This window comes from Crocodylus porosus, unplaced genomic scaffold, assembly GCF_001723895.1.
Source record: "Crocodylus porosus isolate Cpor-Errol unplaced genomic scaffold, CroPor_comp1, whole genome shotgun sequence".
NCBI classification, from domain to species: domain Eukaryota; kingdom Metazoa; phylum Chordata; order Crocodylia; family Crocodylidae; genus Crocodylus; species Crocodylus porosus.
This window is the reverse complement of record NW_017728947.1, coordinates 14,117,245-14,141,676: the sequence shown is the minus strand read 5'-3', so window position 1 is coordinate 14,141,676 and position 24,432 is coordinate 14,117,245. Positions and strand designations below refer to the sequence as shown.

The 24,432-nt window shown below is 42.0% G+C and overlaps 1 protein-coding gene across 3 annotated transcripts in view; it reads left to right on the top strand.

Moving 5' to 3' along the window:
- The window catches only part of SCUBE2 (signal peptide, CUB domain and EGF like domain containing 2), a 73,930-nt gene extending 50,170 nt beyond the window's left edge, over nt 1–23,760 (top strand). For 2 of the 3 annotated variants that reach the window (XM_019552135.1, XM_019552133.1), the window contains 7 exons: nt 6,211–6,381; nt 9,747–9,914; nt 12,874–13,035; nt 14,304–14,501; nt 16,520–16,672; nt 18,969–19,048; nt 19,855–23,760. In XM_019552135.1, the coding sequence (XP_019407680.1) occupies nt 6,211–6,381; nt 9,747–9,914; nt 12,874–13,035; nt 14,304–14,501; nt 16,520–16,672; nt 18,969–19,048; nt 19,855–20,007 (1,085 nt within the window). In that variant the 3' untranslated portion in view covers nt 20,008–23,760. The remainder of the gene's footprint in view (nt 1–6,210; nt 6,382–9,746; nt 9,915–12,873; nt 13,036–14,303; nt 14,502–16,519; nt 16,673–18,968; nt 19,049–19,854) is intronic. The other variant, XM_019552134.1, reaches the window with a different exon arrangement.
- The last annotated feature ends 672 nt before the right edge of the window (nt 23,761–24,432 follow it).

Sequence of the window (24,432 nt, the reverse complement as noted above, 5' to 3'; positions counted from 1 at the left end):
CTTTTTTGAAGTCAAGATATATGACATCAATCTCTTCTCCCTCGTCCAGGTGATAGGTCACCTGGTCGTAGAAGGAAATGAGATTGGTCAAACAAGACCTACCCGTGACAGACCCATGCAGGACAGAGCTAGGAGCAATGGTTCAAGCTGCAGTATGGGAATTCAGGTTGGAAGTTAGGAAGAACTTTCTCATTATGAGGATGGTCAAGAATTGGAACAAACAGGCTACCTAGAAAAAATGTGAGATTCAACACGGACAAGTGCAAAGGTCTGCACTTGAGACAGCATAATTGCATACACAAATAAAGGCTGGGGAATGCCTGGCTAGACTGCAGTACTGCAGAAGGGGACCTGGGGGTCACAGCGAACCATAAGATGAATATGAGCCAATAGTGTGCTTTTGCTGCAAATCCCTCCCCCCCAAAAAAAACAAAACAAAAACCAAAAACCAAAAACCCAGCATCCTAGGTTGTATTAACAGAAGTGTATCTTGCAAGGGAAGTGATTCTCCCTATTGAGCACTGGTGCGGCCACACCCTGGGGTAGTGTGTTCAGTTTTAGGCCCACACTTCAAGAAGGATGTGGACAGTTTGGACCGAGTCCGGGGCAAGGCAACAAAAATGATTAGGGGCCTGTGAGGCAAGGCTTATGAGGAAAGGTTGAAAGAACAGGATTATTTAGTTTGGAGAAGAAAAGACTGAGGGGGGATTTGCTAACAGTCTTTAAATACCCGAAGGGCAATTTTAGAGAAGATGGCGATGGACTTTTCTCTGTGGTTAAGGACAGAGCTAGGAGCAATGGTTCAAGCTGCAGTATGGGAAATTCAGGTTGGAAGTTAGGAAGAACTTTCTCATTATGAGGATGGTCAAGAATTGGAACAAACAGGCTACCTAGAAAAAATGTGAGCTCTCCATCCTTGGAAGTTTTCAAGAGTGAGTTTGACAGACACTGGGCTGTGTTTAGTCAGGGATGATCTTGTCTTGAGCAGGGGCCTGGACTAGATGATCTTGTGATGTCCCTTCCAGCCCTACTTTCATATGTTCCTATCTGGAATGTTTGCCTCTAAGAAGAGGGGAAACAGGCTTTTGACATCCACTGAGGAGTGTTTCTCAGTGAGGGAGAGAGAGAAGCTCTGACCAGTCTGATCCAGAGGAGCTGTAAGTGAACTGACATAAGTTCTATGTAACTAATGTGTGGCATGTTGGGCACTCTAAGCAATTCAAGTGATGGGAGAAAGGTGAAGAGGAAGCAGTGGCTAAGCCAGTGGTTCTCAGTGTTTTTAAGCTTGAGGCATGCCTCAGAAAATGTCAGCTTTTCGGGTTCCTATAGATGTGTGGGGACTCTGCTCTGGTGTGCTGTAATTGTAATAACTGAATCTGCTGGAGTGTGCTAATTAGTGCGCTCCAGCAGCCTCCATGTCGAACAAGCTTTAGTTAAAACACCCCCATCGCCAAGTGCAGGATACTAAATATACAAAATTCTGCAGGCACTTTAAATAGAGCCGCTCTTGGAGCTGCTCTGCTTAAAGTGCCCTCCCCTCTTCCGCCACCCTCCCCACCACAAGCACATGTAAAGATGCCCTTAGTTTTCACTTGTTTTTTTGACTACAGAAACATAATAGAGCAGTTCTTCTGTTGCAGAGAGCTCAGGAAGACCACAACAGGTCTGAATACTTTTGATGCTCTGAATTCCTATGCGAAAACTCCAGGTTTATCTTGAGAATTATGTTTGTACATCTGATAGTGGAACGTTGCATGGCACTAAAAGGATCTCAGGGTACCCTGTGGCACCTCTGAAAGGATCTCAAGGCACCCTGGTTGCAAATCATTGGAATAAGCACTGTTCCTTGAAATTTCTCACAGTTACCTGGGTCAGACTGCTGTTGTTGCAATATAGTAACATAAGAAAAGTACATTCCATTTGGAGTGCTCAAAGTTAACAGCAATTTCATTTGTGGTGCACAGGTGTGAGAACATAATATACTCTTGGTGTACGAGAGCCTGAATTGCTGAAATACTGAGCATCTTTATCTCTAAGAGAAGTCGATATAAATTGCTCCACATTATGGAGGTTTGTGTCCTTTGCCTAAAGAGTGCAACCAAATCAGTAGTTGGTCATGTTTTATCACCCAAACCCGATTCTCATTGTTTGTATGTGGCATGACACTAGGATTCTAAGACACAGAGTATGAAAGGCATGTTCCAAGAGAAACACATAGGGCTGTCAATCTTTTTATTTGTTGCAATTAGTAAATGTATTCTCACACAGCCAACATCCCATATGTTCCATTTTCCCCCTACTTTTATTGAACTTACACAAGAGTAAATAAACTTTCAAATGAGAAAGAAAGTGTTGTTCATATTACTAACCTGCTTGCTTTCCCAATACTAGTTTTAAGCCATAAATCTCTAAGGCACAGAAGTTCTCCATGTGACCTGAGTCCATGAACTGTTAAAATACAATAACTTCAATGACACCGCGTAGGAATCATTTTGCATCAGTGAGTTGTGATTTTCCTTATAAAGTCAAAGCATGATTCTTAAGAAAATGGTTAGATGGTGGATCATGACCTCTTTTATGAGGTTCACCTTCTTAGTCACTGAGATACTATAGTATTTGTCTTTAGCATCAAAAGCTCAAAGGCTAAAGTGTTGAAAAGGGAGGGAAGAGCCTTTAAATGTCTTTGTAACTTTTAATCCTGGCTCCCTGTGGGCCCCTGTCTCTCTCTATTTTAGCATCATAAAAGCTTTCACATATTTTTTTAAACAGCTGCATGAGTTTCAGAATGGGATTTTAATGGGCATTGAAGACAAACAAAAACGGTAGCTACAAAAATGAAGTCTACTGGAGGCAATTGGTCCTTTTGTTCAAATGAAGAAATACAAGCAGGTTGCTGGAAAAAAAGCAAAGAAAAGCTAGTGCAATCTTTGATTTAACTTCATTATTTGCAAATTTTTGTTGTTGCTTAAGATGGCTATTTCTCATGTGTCAGGCAGCACCTTGTATTTAGTAGCTTTGTGAGATGAGATGCATAAACTTTTTTTAGCTTTTTAAACAAATATTTCAACAAAAATTGCATTCAACACTTTTCTTTAGGGTTTTTTTTCCCTTTAGAGATTACTCAGTTTTGTCATCCTTACTACGCACAGACCTGATGATTTCAGAGAGATACCTTGTGTATTAAAGTACATCTCTCCATGACTGAGGCTGGTGTAACCAAGTCCAAAAAAGTTGCATTTTATTTAGAAACAACATCTTTTATACGGTAGATTATACCCTGGATGTTTCAATGAGGTTTTAGACACATTTAGATCATTAGTTGGATAAGCACTTAATAAATGATCTATGAATGTCCATTTAAATAGGAAAGAAGGAGAAGTAAGGGTCAGATTTAATGATTCATAGGAAATATTTGTGTGAGATTTAAATTATTTGAAACTTTGTATCATTTCTCCATATAAAAATACCCTTGTGTGTTCCAGAGAGGTAGGAAAATCTTGCTTCATCAGCACAGGGACAAAAAACCTTGCATGTATTTAATGCATATATAATTTTAATGCTGTGTTTTATTTAGTTGTTAATATTTATTAGTGAATGAATAGCTAAAACTTCAGCGAAGGGTACTGATTAGGGTACTGATTAGTATTAACAAATAAGAAGTGTTCCAGCCTTGAGATTTATGGCATGTCTCTCAACAGACAATTGAAGAAAACAGATTTTTTTTTCTAAACATCATGAATTTTTTTTAATATTTGATTTTCACAGTGTTCCCATTTTTATACATTTTCCCAGATGGAACAAAATCTGAAGAGGTGCTGATCACTTTCAGTTTCCATTGACTTCAAAGCGAATGTTAGAGTTTCAACACCCTCCTGCTCAGGGCTGCTGTTAACGCAATGAATAGTGTGGTTTGTTTAAAAGCACCTGGTTTTTAATAAAATTAGATATGAATAAGCATGGAAGGGGGCGCAGGACTGGAGGGGATCTCATGGGTCATCAGGTCCAGATGACTGATACATCTGAGGAACAAATTTATCTTTTTGTGCCCCATCACATTGGTGACTTATGGTCAACTAGTAGTCCTGGGTATGACTGTAAACTGCATCTGACTGGAGGCCCTGGTGGCAACATGGTGGGACTGCTTGTGGCAGGGTAGCTCCTATAAAATACCACCGTGTTGCTACCTCCAGAATAAGGTGAGAATAGGGTGCTTAAAAACACTAGCCCCCACTGCCTTGTGGGTAGTCCTTAGTTGGAGAAAAGCCAAGGGAGATTACTGTGACAGAAATGTGCCCTCACCGAGGCATTAGGCAGTCAGCAGCAGTTCTTATCTGTTTCCGTCTGGCAGAAGCCACAGCCTGAGCATCTGGACTTGGTCTGACCTTTGAATTCTGTTTCAGTGGTTTAAAGGGGGGAATGGTAGGTCTTTGGCATCCTCCACTCCCATACTCTAGCCTAAGCATATGTATCGAAGGTCTTGGTATGATGGTTGTAGACCCCTTGCATATGCATTATGATCCAGAGGATTGATGATTGCCTATATATAGATTTGGTATTCCCATCTTATAACAGAAAATTTTGTTGTTAGTTTTGAAGTGCATGATCTTGCCTTATGTACTATTTAGTTTTATCCCATTTATACTCCAGACTGTGAATTAGAAGGAGGAGTGAACTGTTGAAATGCTTTTGAGCAAAGTGGTAGGGGCCAGGAACCTGGATCTCTTTAAGACTGAATTGGATAAGTTTATGCAAGTGTTGGTGGGATAGGACATAGAGTTCTGACACACCAGTTAGTATGTGTCACATAGAGTTGTGTTTGTAGTTCCCAGGTTGGGATAGAAAAGTAGCTGTGACTGTGTAATAGGCATCTAGTAATCTCATGCCTCAGGGGCCTTTCTGATTTCCATTTGGGGCTTGGAAGGAATTTTTTCCCTTCATGAATGTTACTGGTTTGTGAGAAGTGTTGGGGTCTTCCACCTTTTTTTGAGGCACTGGGACATTAGCCACAAGAAAGACTGGAGGGTTTTGAAGGGGTGTGCTGATGCCATTTAGAAATTCCAGAGGGTCCTGACTAAAGCATCTTGCTCTTTCACTCAGGATCTTAGTGATCATTAAACTTGGGGCCAGGCAGGAATGACATGGGTCCCTATGTCAGAATGACATGGATCCATGAGGATGTTTGCCTTCCTCTGTAGACTGGAGCAACAAGCCAAGACAAAGTGTTCCAGTTTGGGAATGTTTGTCACCATTTGCTGTTCTCTAAAGAATGTTGGTATTTCGGTTCTTCATCCCAACTTGGCATCAATACAGATTTTGAAATATCAGAATTTCTCACAGGATGGAAATTCTGCTATTTGACTAGCTATATAATATTTGTATAATTTTGATCCTGGAAACAAATGCTTGATCCTGAAAATAAATGATTTTTCAGTGAACTCCTAGTTAAAACATCATTGAGGCCAAGAACTTTGCAAGATTCAAAGAGCAGTGGAAAATGGTATGAATTAATGCTAACAAAAAGAGTGTTGGAGGGGAGATAACCTCATGTTCTTAAGGCAAACTGTGAAGTATTAGGATGAGATTTTCCTGGAGAGCAGACGGTTCCTTTTACCATGTGAGTTTTCTTGCAATTTCTTCTGAAGTATTGAGCTGTGAGCATTATTGGACAAGAGAAAGTAAACTAAATTGGATTCTGGGTCTAATTGAGTTTGGTATTTCTTATGCCTCTCTATACTGAACTCATTTTGAACATCAAAATGAACTACATCATCATTTATAGTGAGCATTATAACTCATTGAATGAGCTTTGGTTAAAGCACCCCTGCTGCCATTTTGAAACACGGGAAACTGAATATACAAGATGCTGCAGGCTTTTTAATTAGAGAGGCTCCCAAGAGCTGCTCTAATTAAAACTCCTCCCCCCACCCCAGAGCATGTGTATAGGTGCCCCATGGTTCCATTCTGTATTCTAGCAGAGCACTGTGCTAGAATAGCTGTTTCTCTCTTTTAGGGAACATTTCAGTTTTTCTGAAGTTCATATATGAAGCATTTCCTCCTCCTTTCTCATGGTTCTGTCCTAGCAGATTTGCCTTAGCGGCACATGGCAGCTCCCTGCATATGTCTTTCAGCACCTGGTATTGGACAATTAACTTATTGGCTGTGAAAAGCATACACTGAATATTGGTGACCAGGTGTTTTTTCTGTTGTTAGTTAGCTGCAGTGTTGGAAGGTACTACGATGGTGAACAAGACCTCTGTGTTTTATGCCCTAATGGAACTTACCAGGATGAAGAAGGACAAATTACTTGTGAACCCTGCCCAAGTCCTCATAACCCTGGAAACCAAAACTTAGCTGGAGCTTGCAGTATATCCGAATGTGGAGGTAAGGCTGTTATGCTCCACAGAACCAGCAAAGGCACAAAAAGTGACAGCCTGACGCTGCTCTTTCTTCCTTCACTTCTTGTGTGTGCTCTGTACAGTTGCTCAGTAGTTGGAGACTCCTGTAGTACCTGAGTAGAAGTAGGTAAGTTAAAAAATTGAGTGACAGCTTTGACTGAGAACTCCCTTGCTTTTTTGTATGAGATGCTGAAATATTCAGATCAACTCTGTTTCCTCCCATGGTGATTTTTTTAGCATAGAAGTATGTACTAAATACATCTTTCAAGACAATAAATATACAGATGGCAAAACTGAAAAGAGAAGAAGATCTCTTGGGGGTAGATTCCACTCTCAAATACTGCATGTTCACATACATTATGAAGTCTCTTGGAGCATAACTTCTGGCCTCGAATGTATACACAAGGCACTCATTGAGTTCTGTGTGAGCACGCAAGGACTGTGTTGGGCCCAAAGTGCGGAGCTCGAGCATAAAAAAAAGTCAATAAAAAGTTACATCTGGTAAAAAGAAATGTAAAGCAAGCTTGGTAAAATGACTTCAGCACGAAAGCTATTTAGGAAGAGGTGTTTGGCAGGGAAGATGTTCTCACAACGAAGTTATGAAATTGAAATTCAGAAGGCCTGGGATCTGTTCCAGGCTTAACCAGAGACTTCTTGTGTGACCTTGGGTAAGCAGCTTAGTCTGAAATTTCTGAAAGCAGGCATTGAATCTGAGTGTCCAAATTCACTGGCCACTTTTCACAAATGTCCTTACTAAGCTTAACCTCCTTTCTTGTAACTGGAAGGAAAGCAGGACTATTTCATTACCTCAGAGTGATGTTGTGTGGCTTAATTCATTAATATCTGTAATGTGCACAAACACTAGAGTGATGTGCATCATAGAAATCCCCATAAAATCAAGTGGGGCGGGGGGAGGCTTTAAAAGAGCCAGGAGCAAATGAATGATGATCCTCAGAACGCAGAAGGTAGGATAAAAGCAGTGCTTTTCTGAAAAATGTGAGTTGAAAATTGAGATGATTATTTTTCCTGTTTACTTCCAGTAATGAGGCATAAAGCCCCCCTTCTCTTGTTTCTTATTCATAGGCTATGGAGGAGCTGTCTGTTATGTTCAGTCTGTGAACCATAAAATTCATTAGCACTGATTATAACTAGCAGTAATGCCTTATTTGTTGTTAGTCAAATAGTCTGAAATGAAGCCAATGCTAATTTAACTCCCTAACAAAACTGCCATTCACTGAATGATTTATTGGAGGTATAAAGTTAAACTAACAATATTATTATAACACTCTCTTTAAAAGGACAACATTTCTCAGCGTGGCTGACCAGCTGCAGCAGTGTTTTGTGCTTTCGAGAGCAGCGTAATTACTGACTACTCTTGTTGAAATCGGTTGTTTGCTGCAAGATTTGTAGACTGGTCCCCCTCCTCCCCTAGAGTTTTCCATAAGGAATCTAGTGCGTGCGTGCGCGCGTGTGTGTGTGTGTGTGTGTGTGTGTGTAAAATGCATGTGTGTCTATGTAAGATCAGGCCTACTAAGTTAATGCCAACTCTATACAACAGCAGAGCGAAGCAATTTAGAGCACAGACCATATTAAAGACCCAGACTCACAAGTAGGGTTAGTATTTCAGTATTGCAAACTCATTTGTATAGGAAACTTGCATAATCCCAGGTCCTGAGGAAGGTTTTGAGGGGAATACAGTCATATACTCATTCTATTACTAATAACACATAATAATAATAATAATGCAGTTATCTTACAAATTAATGATGATCCTGAATTATACAACACCTGGGCTTTTGCTACTTCTAATTTTTTTGATGTTAGGTTAGTTCAGCTGCTATCTAATAGACTCTGAGAGCTTTTCAACCAGCTAGTGCAGTGGCAGGTAAAGTCCAGCCTGCAGGCTGGATTGGGCCTGCATTTTCCTGGAGTCCCTGCCTGTTTGCTGCAGCCAGTTTTCATGGAGACCCCAGGAGTGGTGGGGCTGTGACAGCACAAGGCCAGGGTTTTCATAGATTCGTATTCATAGATGTAGGTCGGAAGGGACCTTGCAGCTCTTCTAGTCCAACGCCCTGCCCTGAGCAGGAGAGAAAACTGGGCTCAGATGACCCCAGCTAGGTAATTGCTGGGTAATTTAAGAGGTAATTGCTCCTCTTAAAGACCCCTAAGGTAGGAGCCAGGACTACTTCCTTTGGAAGTTGGTTTCAGATCCTAGCCGCCCTGACTGTGAAGTAGCGCCTTCTAACATCTAGTCTGAACCTACTCTCTAACAACTTATAGCCGTTGTTCCTTGTTACTCTGGGAGGCGCTCGGGGGAACAAGATCTCTTTCATTCCCTGCTGGTTCCCCCTAGTAAGTTTATAGATGGCCACCAGATCTCCTCTCAGCCTTCTCTTGTGAAGGCTGAACAGGTTCTCCTTGTAGGGCCTGCCCTGCTGCCCCCTGACCATGTGAGCAGCCCTCCTCTGGACCCTCTCCATGTTGTCCACATCCGTCCTGAAGTGCGGCGCCCAGAACTGGATGCAGTACTCCAGCTGCGGCCTGACCAATGCCACACAGAGAGGAAGTATCACCTCCTTGGACCTGCTTGTGATGCATCTGTGGATGCACAACAAGGTGCGGTTAGCCCTACTGACCATGTCCTCACATTGGCGGCCCATGTTCATGTTTCTAGGACACAGTCCCAGCAGGCAGCGCTGACAGGGTGCATGGCTGGGTGGGGAGCTGCTTCTGGGCTGGGATCTTAACGGCAGTGGCAGCATGGTCCAGAGGCAAGGCATAGCCGCTATCAGCTGCCCGCACACCTCAGACAGGGGCAAGGAGGCAGCAAATTGTGGCTCTGCCCCACTCTGCACCATGCTGTCACTGCCACAAGATCTTGGTCTCAGCCCTGGAGCAGCTCCCCACCCAGCCATGCACCTTGCCAGCCCTGCTTTTTTGGGTCTCCATGGAAACTGGTTGCAGTGACATGGGCAAGGGCTGCTAGGAAATGGGGTTCGGCCTCTGGCTGGATCCACCCTTTTGCCCACCCCTGAGCTACTGGATGAGATTACTTAGTTCTCAAACATGTGGCTTAAAAAAATGAGTAGGATGAAATATAATGAAATATGAAGCTTATTTAAGGTTTGCTGAAGACTTCATCATCCTTGTGAGCCAGTTAGTGTCCATTTTGATGTTAAAGGGTAAATAACTAACTTCTTTGCTTGCATTTAAAATAGAAAATCCCCAGGTGTCAGGGGGATAATGATGTACTGGAATTGCAACTACTCTGCATTTTCTCCAATCTGAATACCACATTTTCAGCCATGATACAGCTTCCTTAAAGGCTGGGATGTCTGTTTCTTCATCTAGATCAGTGTTCGCCTGGTGAATATTCCACTGATGGCTTCAAACCCTGCCTGCCATGTTCCCGTGGCACATACCAACCTGAAACTGGACGGACTTCCTGCTTTTCATGTGGAGGTGGCCTGACCACAAGATACAACGGTGCATCATTGTTTCATGACTGTGAAACTAAAGGTAAGATCAAGAAAAGATGCACTGGACTGAGATACTTTGGAGGCAACAACAAGAACTGGCGCTACAGTGCAAAAGGGAGAGAGATTTTCCTTGACCTCTCAAGATACTGTCTCCCAAGATTCTTATAGCTGGACGTTGCACTCCTTGCCTCAAAGGGACTCCCTTTGTTCTTAAGGTTTTTGACACTTTGTTCTGAAAGACATCTGGTACATTGTCAATGATCTGTGAATAATTAAATAAAAACCATGGGAAAAGGCAAAAAGGGAGGTGGGTGAGCTGTCTGTCTGTGGGGTGGCTGTCCGCTGTCTTCTCAAAACCAGAATGGACACATGGAGAAGGGGGTCACAGTTGTAGCTGGACCACTGGGGAGTGAATTCCTTCCTCATCACAGTGAGAAGAGAACTGGATGGTAGGTCCTAGGACGTGCTTAATGGGATACCACTCTGGACAACCTCACAGCAACCTTGGATCAGGAGATTCCAGGTGTCTCAGAGGGTCTTTCAAAATGGGAGCACTAATGGAGCTCCCACAAAATTCAAATATAGCCCAAGACCTGAGGCCCACAAGTGAGCATCCAGTGGTGATGGGGTTTTTAAAACCAAAGGATTTTCCTGCTTACATTTTTATTAAATAGCAAAGGTTCAGTCTAAGCACATATTGGCTCTAGTGAGCTATAAATCAATAGAGGATTTGCATGGAGCTAAACAGACTGGATTTGCATCAAAATTACTGTGGAGAATGATGTTAAGAGAGATTTTACTGCACAGTGCTTGGACTGTGTTATTGGACTATGGATTGAGAGATCTCTTTAATGTTGATAGAGGGAGAAAAACTAGTGGGAACTGTATCATTATAAGAGAATATAACTTACTAACATAAGGCCTTTATACATGTGCTGAGAGGGTGCTTTAATTAAAGAGGCTTTGAGACATGCTGTAATTAAAGTGCCTGGAGCTACTCTAAAGCTCCCGGAGTGTCTCATGTTTCAATGTCCCCATGCTGAAAAATGGTGGTGGGTGTGCTTTAACTACAGCTCATTGAATAAACTTTAGTTAAAGTGCCCCCACCGCCATTTTTTTTAAGAGCAAGGACACTGATACATGAGACACTGGACTTTGCTGAAGTGCAGTAATTACCGTGCTTCAGCAGACTCGATTAATTACAGCACATCAGAACAGCCTTGCTGCATGTGTACATATCCCCTTACGGACTAGAGAACAAGTGCTCCTAATAGTGGGGAGAAGGGAAGAGGGGTGGAGTTGTTACTCCTGAATGTAATAACTGATAGATTTTTTTGACAAACTAGTGACTGCGCCAACAAAAGATGTTGCTGTTTTAGACTTAAGTCCCAGTTGGTAATGATGACATTATAGAAAAGCTGGTCATAGCAACCTTGGATTATGGGAATGTAAATTGAATTAGTTCAAATTAGATGATAGTAATATCAGATAACCTGTCACATGAGAGGAGGCTGAAAGAGCTTGGCTTGATTAGCCGAGTCAAATGCTGAGATGGGATATGATTGTTCTTTCAAAATACTTCAGCAGGGTAAATTCCAGGGCAAGAAAAGAACCATTTAAGCAAAGGACAATTATGACGCAAGAACAAATGGGTATGGACTGGCTGTGATTAATGTTTTGGATGAAAATTAGACTAAGGCTTTTTACTGTCAGAGGGGTGTGTTTCTGGAACAACTTTTCAACAGAAGGAGTACTAGCAAAATACTTTCGAGTTTTACTGTGGAGCATGATAAGATTATGAAATTGGTTGTTTAACACAAGGAAAGGCTGAGGGACTTGGGCTTTTTCAGCCTAAAAAAGAGAGGGCTGAGAAGGGAGTTGGTAGCAGGTTACTCCTACATTAGGGAGTACATCAAGGGCTTGGTGAACAACTGTTCACCAGAGCACCAACTGTTCACCAGAGCACCCTTGGGGAAAGCCAGGAGTACTGACCACAAACTCCTGGAAGACCATTTCAGGTTTAACACGAGGAAAAACTTCTTCATGGGTAGGGTGTCCAGACTATGGAATAAGCTCCCTCCAGAGGTGGTGCAATCGCCTACCCTGGAAATCTTCAAGAAGAGACTGGACAGTCACCTTGCTGGGGTCACCTGACCCCAGTTGTCTTTCCTACTTGGTGCAGGGGGGCTGGAACCAATGATCTTGTGAGGTCCCTTCAAGCCCCTCACAATCTGTGAGTCTATGAAACAGGGTGGTCTATGGTAACAGGAGACTGGACTCAGTGATTGAGGAGGTAACTTCTAGTCCTTTATCCTGTGTTCTGAACAGGTTCAGAAAACTTGAAGTAATAGAATGGTTGTCATGACACTGAAGATGATTATAATGCAGTTAATTTGATCTCACTGAAAGGCTGAGAGCTATAATGGGTTTTATACTTCTTTGATCATTGAAAAAGACTTAGAATTGTAAACAAAAGTATGAATCATAAAAGGCCAAATCCTGGCATCTGTACTTTTGAACAATCATTTCAATAGGACTTCTCATGCAGTAATGTATTACTTAGTATAAATTAACCTTGTAGAACTGTTGGTTTAGTAATACATGTATATGCATTTGCCATATTGAAAACTAGTGGGAGTGTACCATTCAATGAAATGCCCCTTTCTTTGCTGTCTGTTGTTAGATGCATATATACTCTGTCTCATTCTTGTTTTTGACTGTCTTTTACTTCCAAATAGGAAATGCCATACAACAGTGCAAACTATCTGTGAACTCACATAAAGAGTTACTATGCTGGAAATGCTGTAAGGAGACTTAATGAATTTGAGCCTGTCACTCTAGTATTACCCTTCATTTTATTACTTTAGTTGCACACCACAAGTATAACATCACAAATATTTGCTTAGATCATAAGGAGCAGGTATAAAAACATGTAGAAAATTACTTTCTGGTGTTGTAATTGCACTGTTTAATTGCTGTGTATTCACAAATCCCTACAGTTCAGTGTTCTCCTGGTCATTTTTACAATACGACAACTCACCGGTGTATTCGCTGCGCAACTGGGACATACCAACCCGAGTTTGGTCAGAATTATTGTATTTCATGCCCTGGAAACACCACTACTGATTTTGATGGTTCAACAAACATAACACAGTGTAAAAGTAAGTGTTCCAAATGGATTTCACAACCTGTTACGACAATGTGAGTGTGAAAAGTAAGAGATTTAGCAGTGAAGCTCAGCTTTGCTACCAGTGTACCTAACTGCAGTAAAGTCGAGTGACATTGCCCCTGTTCTCCCCTCTGGTGAGTTCCATCTCCAGAAGACTTAAAGGCACACACATCTGTATGTGGAAGCCGTGGTACTGTGCTAACAATAGATGGCTTTTGCCAGTCACCACATTAAAATGATTAATCCTGCAAATGCTGAGCTACTTTTGGGTGCTGATAGTGGCTCCTGGCTCTGCCATACAATTCTGGAAATCTGATTTGGGTTCTTCGTATCCAGTCCCCTCATCTTAGACCAGCAGATATTCAGGGATGCTACTCAGGCAGCTCAGTCTAGTATTGTCTTAATAGAAACCTTCTCAGTTTGGGGGAAAAAAAAAGCAGGCCTCAGTGGGAGTCCTAGTAGGGTTTTGGTGACTGTAATGTAGTTGAGGGTAGGGTTAAAGCAGAAAAGATAGACAGGAAGGAAGAATCCTAAGAAGAAATCCTGGAAAACACCCATGCGCATGCTCACTCTTTTGGCAGCTTGTTTGCTAAGGGCTCCTGTTTTATTAGTAGGCTGTGTCCAGAGCTGCCCAACTCTACAAGAGAAGTAAGAGAGTGTACAGAGAAGCGGGCACAAAATCTAATTACGATGCCATTGCTTCTGCATTGGTCTCTCCAGAAGAGGCAGGGTAAAGGTCATTGCTTTGAATCCATGTAGCGTGCACCAGTGGCACTGGTCTGGCATAGCGGGAGGGTGTATGTCACTCTGAAAAGGTGTGGCAGGGTTCAGTCTGTCCAGTGCTGCAGAACATGTGACTCAACTGGATAGAGTGGATGTGTGTTTCAATAGCCTTGCACCTAACACCTGTGTATATCTGGGTATGAAATGCTATGTCTGGTGTGAGCATGTTGACGATTCTCACAAAGTTGAGTTTTATATCTGCTTGGAACCATATCTCCTTACCACAAGGCTTTAGCTTTACAGCTCCGCTCCACTCAATATTAATAGTTATTTATGTGGTTTAGTTTACTCTGTGCCTTTTAGGAAGTAAAGGCAAAAGCAAGCACCAGTTTGACGTTCAGGTCATAAAGAGGTGTAGACTTCTCTATTATGCAAAGAAAAAAGTGCATATGTTCATTGCCTTTGAGCACTAGTTGACCATTACTATAGAAATATCCCACTCCTGCCATAGCCGTAGGTGATATATTTCTTTTTCAGATAGGCACTGTGGAGGTGAACTTGGAGATTTCACTGGATATATTGAATCCCCAAACTATCCTGGGGATTATCCTGCAAACATGGAATGTACTTGGAGTATTAATCCACCTCCGAAGCGTCGCATTCTTATTGTGGTTCCAGAAATATTTCTGCCCATAGAAGATGAATGTGGAGACTACTTGGTGATGCGAAAGAGTTGTAAGTCTTGAATATCTGCCAAAGTGTACAATATCTGTCTGTCTGTGCAGGGGGTTCCAGTGTGGAGTACAGAATTCTCTTCCTTCTTATCCTGTCTTCAGTATTCATTAAAAACCAGTTACTTAAGCCTGGTTCTGAAGTGCAGGATGGTAGGTTTCATTTAACAGCAAGTTGAGAAATCCTTTCTGGCAGCATTGTCATGTGGAAGTGGATCCAATTCAGTTGAGGAGCTAGAGCTGTGATCTTAGGCCCCTGGCACAAGTGACATTTATTCCTTGTTATATATTAGTTTCGCATGACAAATGCCAACTGACCACATGTTAAATTATTGCGGGATATTTCTGTACCACAAAGAAGTTGCTTTTTTAAAAGCCAACTCGTGTGGATGATCTACCATTTTTATCCAAGGATAAACTGATTTAACTATTTCACTGGTTTAAACTGGCATATTATGATTTTTCTGTGCAGTACCCATAGGTAAAATGCAACAAATGTAATGTCTGCCGGGGTCATAGTGAGAACCTTCACAAAATATTTTAAGTGGAGATGAATGGCTCAGACTGATTAATAATTAATAATAATGGATAATTTTACCTCCAGTACAAAGGATATAACACCACTACTACATGGACTGAGGCTGGTCCCATCTGTATCTTCTATAGATGAATAATTTTAATTTCTAGTTTCTAATTTCAGTGTCTAGGTTTGATGTACTTTAAAAGCAGTATGTTTTTTCCAGATTTAAGAAACAGAGGAAATATGTTTGATAGAATTATCCTATCATCCTGGTGTGAGCCAGGCTCTCATTGACTCCACTACTGATCAGGTGCCAGAGGCCACCTTATCAACTCTAGGCCATCTAAAAATGACAAAACAGCCTGCTTTAACCCAGAGCTCTGTATGCATACATGCACACATGAACACACACCATTAATGGATTTTATCTAAAGCTATAGAACACTCTGAGGGCTACACAGCAATTGAAAAAAGACTTAACTGAGTATTGGTGTGAGGCTGGCATGGGGATCTGAAAGCTACAGACATGAGTATGCTTCCCATAAATCACTCCCCATTTCCTGGTGCTTTGGTTCTCCTTTACCCACTTAAGAATAGAACTGTCCAGTCTACTACATGGCCCAGAGAACTGTCCAGTCTACTGCATCTGTGCAAAGAATCCAAAGATATTTCTGCCAATAAGTGCAGCTGTCTTTTAAATTCAGCTGTTGGGATGGAAGCAATGTTCCCTCTAAGGAGCAGCGGTCCGTGAGCACGCCGCCTTGATCTGGCATGGGACACTTACCAAAGGGGCCAGGGACCGGAGGCTGGAGCTGAGGGCCAGGGGCTGAAGCCAGGGACTGGTGGCTGGAGGCTGGGAGCTGGGGGTCAGAGGCTGGAGCCAGGAGCTGAGGGCCAGGGGCTGGAGCCAGGGATCAGAGGCTGGGGCCAGAGGCCAGGAACTGGAGCTCCCCACCATTGCCTCTGGGGCATGTCCCGCACTGTCCTAGAGCAGACAGAGCCTCACTCAGGGCAGGCAGTGGCTCCTCCCCAAGGTGAGGCAAGGCAGGAATGGAGGCTGGCGCTGACAGCTGGCGTGGGCTCCACCAGCTCCAGGGAAGTGCCCCACTCCCTGGCCCTGATGCAGGGGAGCAGAGCACTTCCCCAGAGCTGGTAGAGCCTGTGCCAGGCTCCAGCTCCAACCTCTCCTGGTGCGTGTCCTTGAAAAGGCTGTGCACGGCCGCACTTTTAGTTGTGCACACCTTAGAGGGAACCTTGGCTGGCAGATACAGTCCGGTAATAGGGACGAGATTTCAGCTCTCTGGGTAGTACCCAAAACAGTTCAAGCCATCAATAGAAGTGTAATTCAATATTGCTTGCAAAATTGCAAAGACAACATGTCTGACTTGTTTTATCTTATAACAAAAAACAAACACAAGTAATTTTGTTATGATAATTTAACAATATTTAATGATTAAAGAACATGTCTGATAACATGTCTGATTCTGCATTTTATTTGGAAGCTTCTTCTAATTCTGTGACCACCTATGAAACCTGCCAGACCTATGAGCGCCCTATAGCTTTCACTTCCAGGTCTAAAAAATTGTGGATCCAGTTCAAGTCAAACGAAGGGAATAGTGCCAAAGGATTCCAAGTCCCTTATGTAACATATGATGGTAAGTGCAGTTTAGCAATTAACTAATGTAGAATATTGCAGTGGGAGCAATGATGTTTCTGTTCCTGAGGGTATAGATGGAACAAGTTCTAGTCTGCACAGTAGACTTACCAGATGTCTCTGGTGTGGAGCATGCTGATGCATAGACCTAGATCTTGTTTCACTCACTTTACATGCCTAAATGGCACAGATGTAACTGTGTAACTGTAGCTTCTGGCACATATGCACATTTTGCATTTCAGCATTGCCCATACTTGCCTATTGAGCAGGCTTGATAGGGCTCTGTTAATCACATCTTAAGTAGCACCCCAGCTGTACTTTCAGACCGTTGGTGGCACCACAAAAAGGGGAAACCAACCACAAAATATTACACAGAAACTATGTATTATTTCTGTGGCTTGTTTCCATCGCACCTTGAATGTGTGGAAGGGTTAGGACTGTACCAGGGTCTCCAACTGCCCCAGTGCAGTCCCCACCCACTGAAAATCAGCTTATTGTCAGCTGGATCTGGGACTTCAAACTCAATGAAGGGTTTAAAAAATGGCTAAAACACTTTTAAAAAATGATTGTGAAATTTCACTTCCTGAAATGTCTGCAGAAAACTACAGGGGATGCCAGCATCCCATAGTGCTCCACTTCCCACCACCATCTGGTGGGGGGAGGTGGGGAACAGGCAGGAAGGTAGGGCAGAGACAGCCAGTGACACTCTCTTTTTGTGCTCAGTTATTCTCAGGAATTTATAGCAGTGAAGAGGCATGCAGGGACTCCTGCTCTCCATCCCCCTGGCTAGAGAGCACCACCACTGCATGCTTTCATGGCCATTGTGAAATGCTCAGGGTGGAACCCTACACATCTGCATGGAGTTGTAGCATTTTAATTGGAGTGGGATTTGGAGTGCTTCAAATGAATGTCTGTCCATGTCCTCGGAGTGGACCATTCAGCAGAAAAGGAAAGAATTCTTAGGAAGGAATCCTTAAAGTTTTTTCAGACCTGACTAAAAGCCTTGGCTGGGATGATATAGTTGTGGACTGTCCTGCTTTGAGCAGGGGGTTGGACCAGATGACCTCCTGAGCTCCCTTCCAACCCTAATTTTCTATGATTCTATGAAGCAACTGTAGTGGAGGTCACTCCAGAGTGGGGCAAGGAGATCCTCTATGTCTCCAGTCCCTCCTGAAGCTCTGTAAAGACCGAGCTGAGGCAGTGAAGTGCGCTGCAGACTGGAACCTCCCTACATTTCTGAGGAGGGATAGAGATACTTCCTTCCCAGATGTAGCCACAATTCTGGAGTTCAGGAATTGGCCTCTTCTAATCCCAGGATAGGCCTCCTCTCCCAAACCCTGTTTGAAACCCTGTCAGGACCCAGCAGAAACCCTATATTCTTCTCTGTTCCCATGGCTGTGCAGAGAGTTGAGGGACCCTTCTTCTTCTCCCACTGGTATCACTTCTGTAAAAGCAGGCATATGATGAGGCTTTCAAAGCTGGTCAGAGTGTGAGATGAGCAGGACACACGTGCACATCTCCATTACTATTAAAGCCATACTCATACTTGATCCCAACATTTTCTGAGGGTGAGTCCATACTGAGAACACTACAAATGAAATCTTGGCTCCAGTAATGTCAGTGGTGGAGCACCCATTGACTTCACTGGAGTCAGGGTTTCATTCCATGTCTCCCTTACTCGTATGCCACTGCCAGCGAGGCTGGAGCTAAACATTTTATGTAACAGGGTGAGTGAAATGAATATGTGCATTGTACAATGTCTCTGAATCGCAGAGAGCAGAAGCTCCTTCTCTGGGGTGGCTGCAGCATTTCATTAAGGGTGGAGAATTTGCTGGTCATGGGGATCTTAGCTTCTACTTCCCTTGCTTTAAAGTTTTTAATTGGCTGGGAGTGTTTTCTCTTTTTGAGAGAGATTTTTATTACTATATAAGGAAGCCAGAACAAGATTAAGAATATTTATAGAGAATGAATTTGAAACATGCCACATGGATGTAATGCTCAGTGCAGTCTGAAGTTCCTGATGATTACTCTTGCCTTTGACAGATTAAAGATAAACAGCTCAACACAAGTACATTTTGTCTCCTCATAGTAAATCATATATACTGCCTATTTATAGAAGACCGTGTGGGATACATAAAGGCTGCTCAAAAGCCACCTTGGTTACGGCCATGTACACCCCTTTTAATTTGATAACAGTGGGGAGCAGTTCATGCGCATAACTGGGGAAAACATTTGACCCTTGTTGATTATGAAAGCAAAATAAACAGGAAAATGACTAGATCATGTGTTCCCAACAGAGGATTACCAGGAGCTAATAGAGGACATAGTTCGGGATGGGAGACTCTATGCATCTGAAAATCACCAAGAGATACTTAAGGTAAATTTCCTCTGTTAAAAGTTAATATAGGTATTAGTACAGAATTGTAAATTATGCTTTTTTGTGCCAGTGAGGTTACCCCAGCATGCAGGAGTTACCCCCTTTGTGCTGGCCTGTGGGTGCAAAGCACTGCAGGGAAATGCTGAAGCGGTGCAGGCCCTGCTCATACCTTTCCCAGGCCCAAGAACAATCAAACTGTTCTGTAGAGAGCTGTGGGTAAAACAGATGCGTAGGGAAACCTGTTCACCTTAAATTCCATGCTAAGGCTGTCCATTTGGGCTTCATCTCAGCCATCTTGGAAGAATGCAATGGGACATGCTAGGGAAGATGCCATGGGATTGCATCTGTTTGGATCTAGTAAAGTACACCACTGGGACAGAGAGAGACAGTGGCTGCTCTTCAAGGTGTAAAAGCCCTGGTGTCCAGAACGGGAGAGATGGATTTCCCCACTCTGACACATGCAGTGCTCTGCCTTACATATGATCAAGATAAAGTGGAATAGATTTCCCCCAAAGCACAGATTTCTCCTGTCACATCACATCTCCCATTGCTGCTGTAACTTGGACCCAGTAGCATTAGAATAAAAACTGGTGTTGCAGTTCTGGCTCTTTTGACAGAATTCTCACCTACTTCATGGCACTAGGGTTTCAGCCCAGCTGTGCTAGATGGGGAGAGCTCTTGAAACATGAGTGACTGAAAAATAAAGTGTCTTTGGTCTGGTGTGGGATTACTAGCAATTTGGTGTTGATGAGTCTTATTATAACTATTTGACTCATTGACAGTAAGTTCTGTCTGACCCTTTTCAGGATAAGAAGCTGATCAAGGCATTGTTTGATGTCTTGGCACATCCACAGAACTACTTCAAGTACACAGCACAAGAGTCCAGAGAAATGTTCCCAAGATCCTTTATTCGACTGCTGCGCTCTAAAGTTTCCAGATTTTTAAGGCCTTACAAGTAGCTGACATAAGACTTTGAACACAAAGGAGCCCTTAAGTATGTGGCAGGGGATTGCGGTGGGTGGAGCTGTGCCTCGGTATTCTGCACCCTGGCAGAGAGACTTTAAGGAAGCTCTCGGTTTACCTCTTCAGAGAATTTGGCTTTCACAGCTAGCATAAATATTTTGGTAAGCAGCATTTGATTCCCTTCCAGAGAATCCCTCTCAGGTCATAAGTTGTTCTACAGGGTAAGTGTTTGATGGATTTAAAGACTGACGATGTCTTCTGTAATCAGATGATACTAGACATGATGTCTGCAGAGCTCTACCTTGGTTGCTGCATCGGTAATACTAAAACTAATAAGAATGGACAAGCAAAATGCTGTGGGTGCAGGGTGAGCTCTGGGCTGTAATTAAACTTGTCACCTCCAGAAAACTGGACTTGGATTCAGTCTGGGTGAAAGTGAAAATGAGTTTGAGGTCTCTCAAGCTTTGCTAGACAAAAAATTGGGAGTTGAAATGCCCCAATCCAGTGAGGTGATGTATTATACAGTGTACAAGGTGTGGTTTTCTCTTCTTACCCTGTATTGTACTAAACATAGTAAGTAGAATAAGCAGTTTAAGATTTCAGCCTGAAATCCATGGGCCTGATCTGCTGCATTTCTCTGGATTCATGCTGGGATCTCTCTGTTGGTTTCAGGAGGGTTATTCCAATGTACACCTAGAGCACCACAGTAATGAAGCAGACTCTGACCATGCTGATCCACCAGCCATTTCCCTTGCATGAACAGGCACTACAAGGTGCTGGAGCTGCTGCAGCTAGATTTGGCAGTTTGGCAATGCAGCTGCTTGTCTCTGCTAGATTTTAATAGGTTTTCCCTGTACTTAAGCTGTGGGCAGTAAAGGGATTTTGGCCTTGTGAAAATGGAAGGGTAAAAATGCTCAGAAACACTCACCTGCAGTTCAGTGCCGAAATCCCATTTTGAATACTCATGTCACTTGCAAACTAACCTCTCGCACATAACCGTTCATGTCTATCGTAAGGTATTTCTATGGCCTGCATTACTATAGTATTTTAGCACTTCATATCATTTCCGTAATGAAGGGAAGTACCTGTTATCCCTCTCTTTCAGGAGCTAAGGCACAGAGCAGTCACAGAGGAAATCCTTGGCAGCACAACCCTTGTCTCCAGGGTACCCAGGCTACTGGCCTGATCACTGGGCTATTTTTTCTACATGCTGAGTAGCTATGGAGAGCTAACTCAGTCGCTTGAAGTATTGCAGAGTGTCTTTCTGTTCAGAGGTTAAAAAATGCTTTGTAATCCTGAGGTGGTATGCCTGGTTTCCTCGGTAGAACGTGTTGCCTTTCCTCTATGGGGGAACCATGCCTAGATTCCTGTAGTTCCAAGATGGCTCCAGTATCAGTCTGTCTCTATGGATTAGTCACTGGGAATGCTGGAATTATGAAGCAGTGAGCCTAATGTTTTTACTAGATGCCCCTTTATGATCCCTGTAAGCTGAAGTTGTGCAGTGTTATCATAAGGAGGGCCTTTAAATACTAGAGTTTGGAACCAAAGAACCACCCACCCAGGCAATCCTAACACTCTTTTGGTTTAATTGAATTAGTGTGCAGTATTTAACTGCTGTATAATGCCCTCTACAGAGAACAACTAATGAATCTAGCATACAAAGCCACAAAGTTTTAGATCTCGTAATTTGCTTGGCAAAAGAAAGCATCACTGGAAGCCCTGCAACATACAGAACTCCTGGTGCCCAGGTGCAGGATGCCAGGAAAATGGGATTGTATTACTCTTCCTTGCTAGACTTCAAGGCCTGGTCCTGGCCTCCTGGCTATGCTAATCGAGCCCCACCATTGCAATTTTTATTGTGGCTTAGATATGTTATCAGGGGAAATGAACCAAATTTATTTTTAGTCTTCCCATAGAACTGACACGGACTTAAACTGATAAAAGAGTTCAGTTGTATTTCCAAGGAAGACTTAAAACAGAATTATTAATTTCAATGAGGGACCAAAAAAAGAAAGCTGCAGCACATCTAAATGTTGATTGTTAGTGAATGTGAGCCTGGTTCCTCTGCACAGTGAAGCCAGTGGAAGGGCACCCATTGGCTTCAATGAGAATTGTATCAGCCCAAGTGCTACTCATATTATATGCCAATAAATTTTCCAGTTCCTCATTTCTTACTTAGGACTTGTACAGTAAATCTCAGACCTAATATTCTACTGCTCCTAGCCACCTGGAGCACTTCACTACACCTTCAGTGTTACCTTTGTCCTGACCGTTATGAGCAATGTTTCCCTTTCTGATCCACAATATACAGTGCCAAATGACAAGGGAACTTTTTCCTTTAGGAATCACTTTTACCACCTAAATTTAGGGAGAAATAATTACTAGATCAGTGGAATAATGCTTGGGATAGTAACCCCGTAGTGATGGTAGTAGGTCTGTATGTTGCTATAGAAATTGAATTTGAATTTCTACATCATGTATGTACTACATCATGTCTGTAGACTATAACTTTTTTATTCTTTTGGCCAGAGAGAATTCAGAAAATGATTAACCCTATAAAACAGGATTTAACTTTAAAGACTAATTATTAGCACTAACTCAATACCTAATATCACTTACATGAACTGAATTCATGAGGATTACTTTCATGATTGTAAATTCTGTAAAAAGTTTCAAATTGTTACGTGATGCTCTTAATAAGAGAAATAAAGCAGTGACTTTTTAGTTGCACAAGAAGAACATTGGATATATTTTTAGTTTTCTTTATGCTTGAAACAATAATTTTTAAGCTGCGATATACAGTCTGATGATCATAAGCCCTGCAGGGCAGGGAGTGTCTTTCTCTAGTATCCTTGAACAGCCCAAAATGATATGGGCTTAAGTCCTGTTCTAGATGTTGAGGTGCTACATAAGTATTTACTACTAAGCATACAGAAAACAAGATCTGCATCTGCTATAAATTCAAATGATAGGAATTGATTGTTCACACTGAGGGCTGTACAGCAGGTCATCCCATATGAGATAGACTTTCTGTCCTGGAAATGTGGGCTACCCCGCACACACATTATATAAAGTTATACATATTGCTGGAGAACCTGAGACCTGCATATGTTTGTGTTAAATATTAGAATCTGATGATAAAAATTTGAGGTTTTATTTTGAACTGACTCACATGTGGACATCATAAAGAATTGGGTGAAGAACTCAAAGGCAGGACACAAAATGAACTACGTACAATGACTATGATGCATTTTACTGTTGTTTGGAATCAACTGAACAAACAGCTTATTTAGTCTAAAAATATTACAAAGTGAATAACTTCTAGCTAAATTAATAAAGACCAGTCGATTTCTATAATATAGATTGCACTAGATTTGAGTTTATTAAAGCTGCTGAAAATATTATAATTGACTTCAAAAGGATCCAACAGGTCATTTAGATTAAAAAAAAAAAACCAGACACTAAATCAGAATAAAAATACTGTCTCTCCCTAGTTTTAAATGAAATTTTGGGGGAAACTTCCTATTAGGACAGTGGAACAAGCTGCATAGAGAAGTTGTAGACTCTCTCTCTGGAGGCTTTTAAGAAGGCATCTGTCCAGGATGGTCTAAGAACAGTGAATCCTGCATCTGTTCGTAGGATTGCACTGGATGATTCCTGATGTTCCTTTCAAACCTATGATTTATAGTGAACGGTGGGTATATTTGTTGTGTTTGGTTTCTTTTAATAAAAATAAGCCATATACTGTATCTTTTACTTAATTTATCCTTACGTTAGTTTGACCAGTTTAATTTGATCCTGACCTCAAGAACTGATTGATGAATTAAAAAGCATACTGCTGTTAGGGTTCTATTTTGTTCACATTTGGTAAGTACAGCTGAATAATTCAATCATTTGTTGTAGAAAGCTGACATTTAATTAATAAGGAAATATAAGTTTGTAACTCAGAGAAGAATAAAGCCGCAATAAAAGCCTATGACAGGAACAGAATGCAGATGTTCCTCCTAATGATATAAATATTACCATGTTCTAGATAAGCTGTGATATACAGTCTGGTGATCATAAGCCCTTCAGGGCAGGGAGTGTCTCTCTCTAGTATCCTTGCACAGCCCAGAATGATATAGGCTTAAGTCCTGTTCTGGACTTTGAGGTGCTACATAAGTATCTACTACTAAGCATACAGAAAACAAGATCTGCACCTGCTATAAATTCAAATGATATGAATTGATCTGAGTAAATATTTCTCAAATAAAAGGGAAGCAATAATCCTATTATCCTTGGAAACAATTTAAGGGTAGCAGATTTGTAGATATCCAGATTAAATTGTATAATAATGCAGATAACTTGTTTACTGTGAATATAACTGAGATTCTCTAAACAGAGGAAAAATAAAATGTTATTTTCCTAAGGTAGTTTCCACC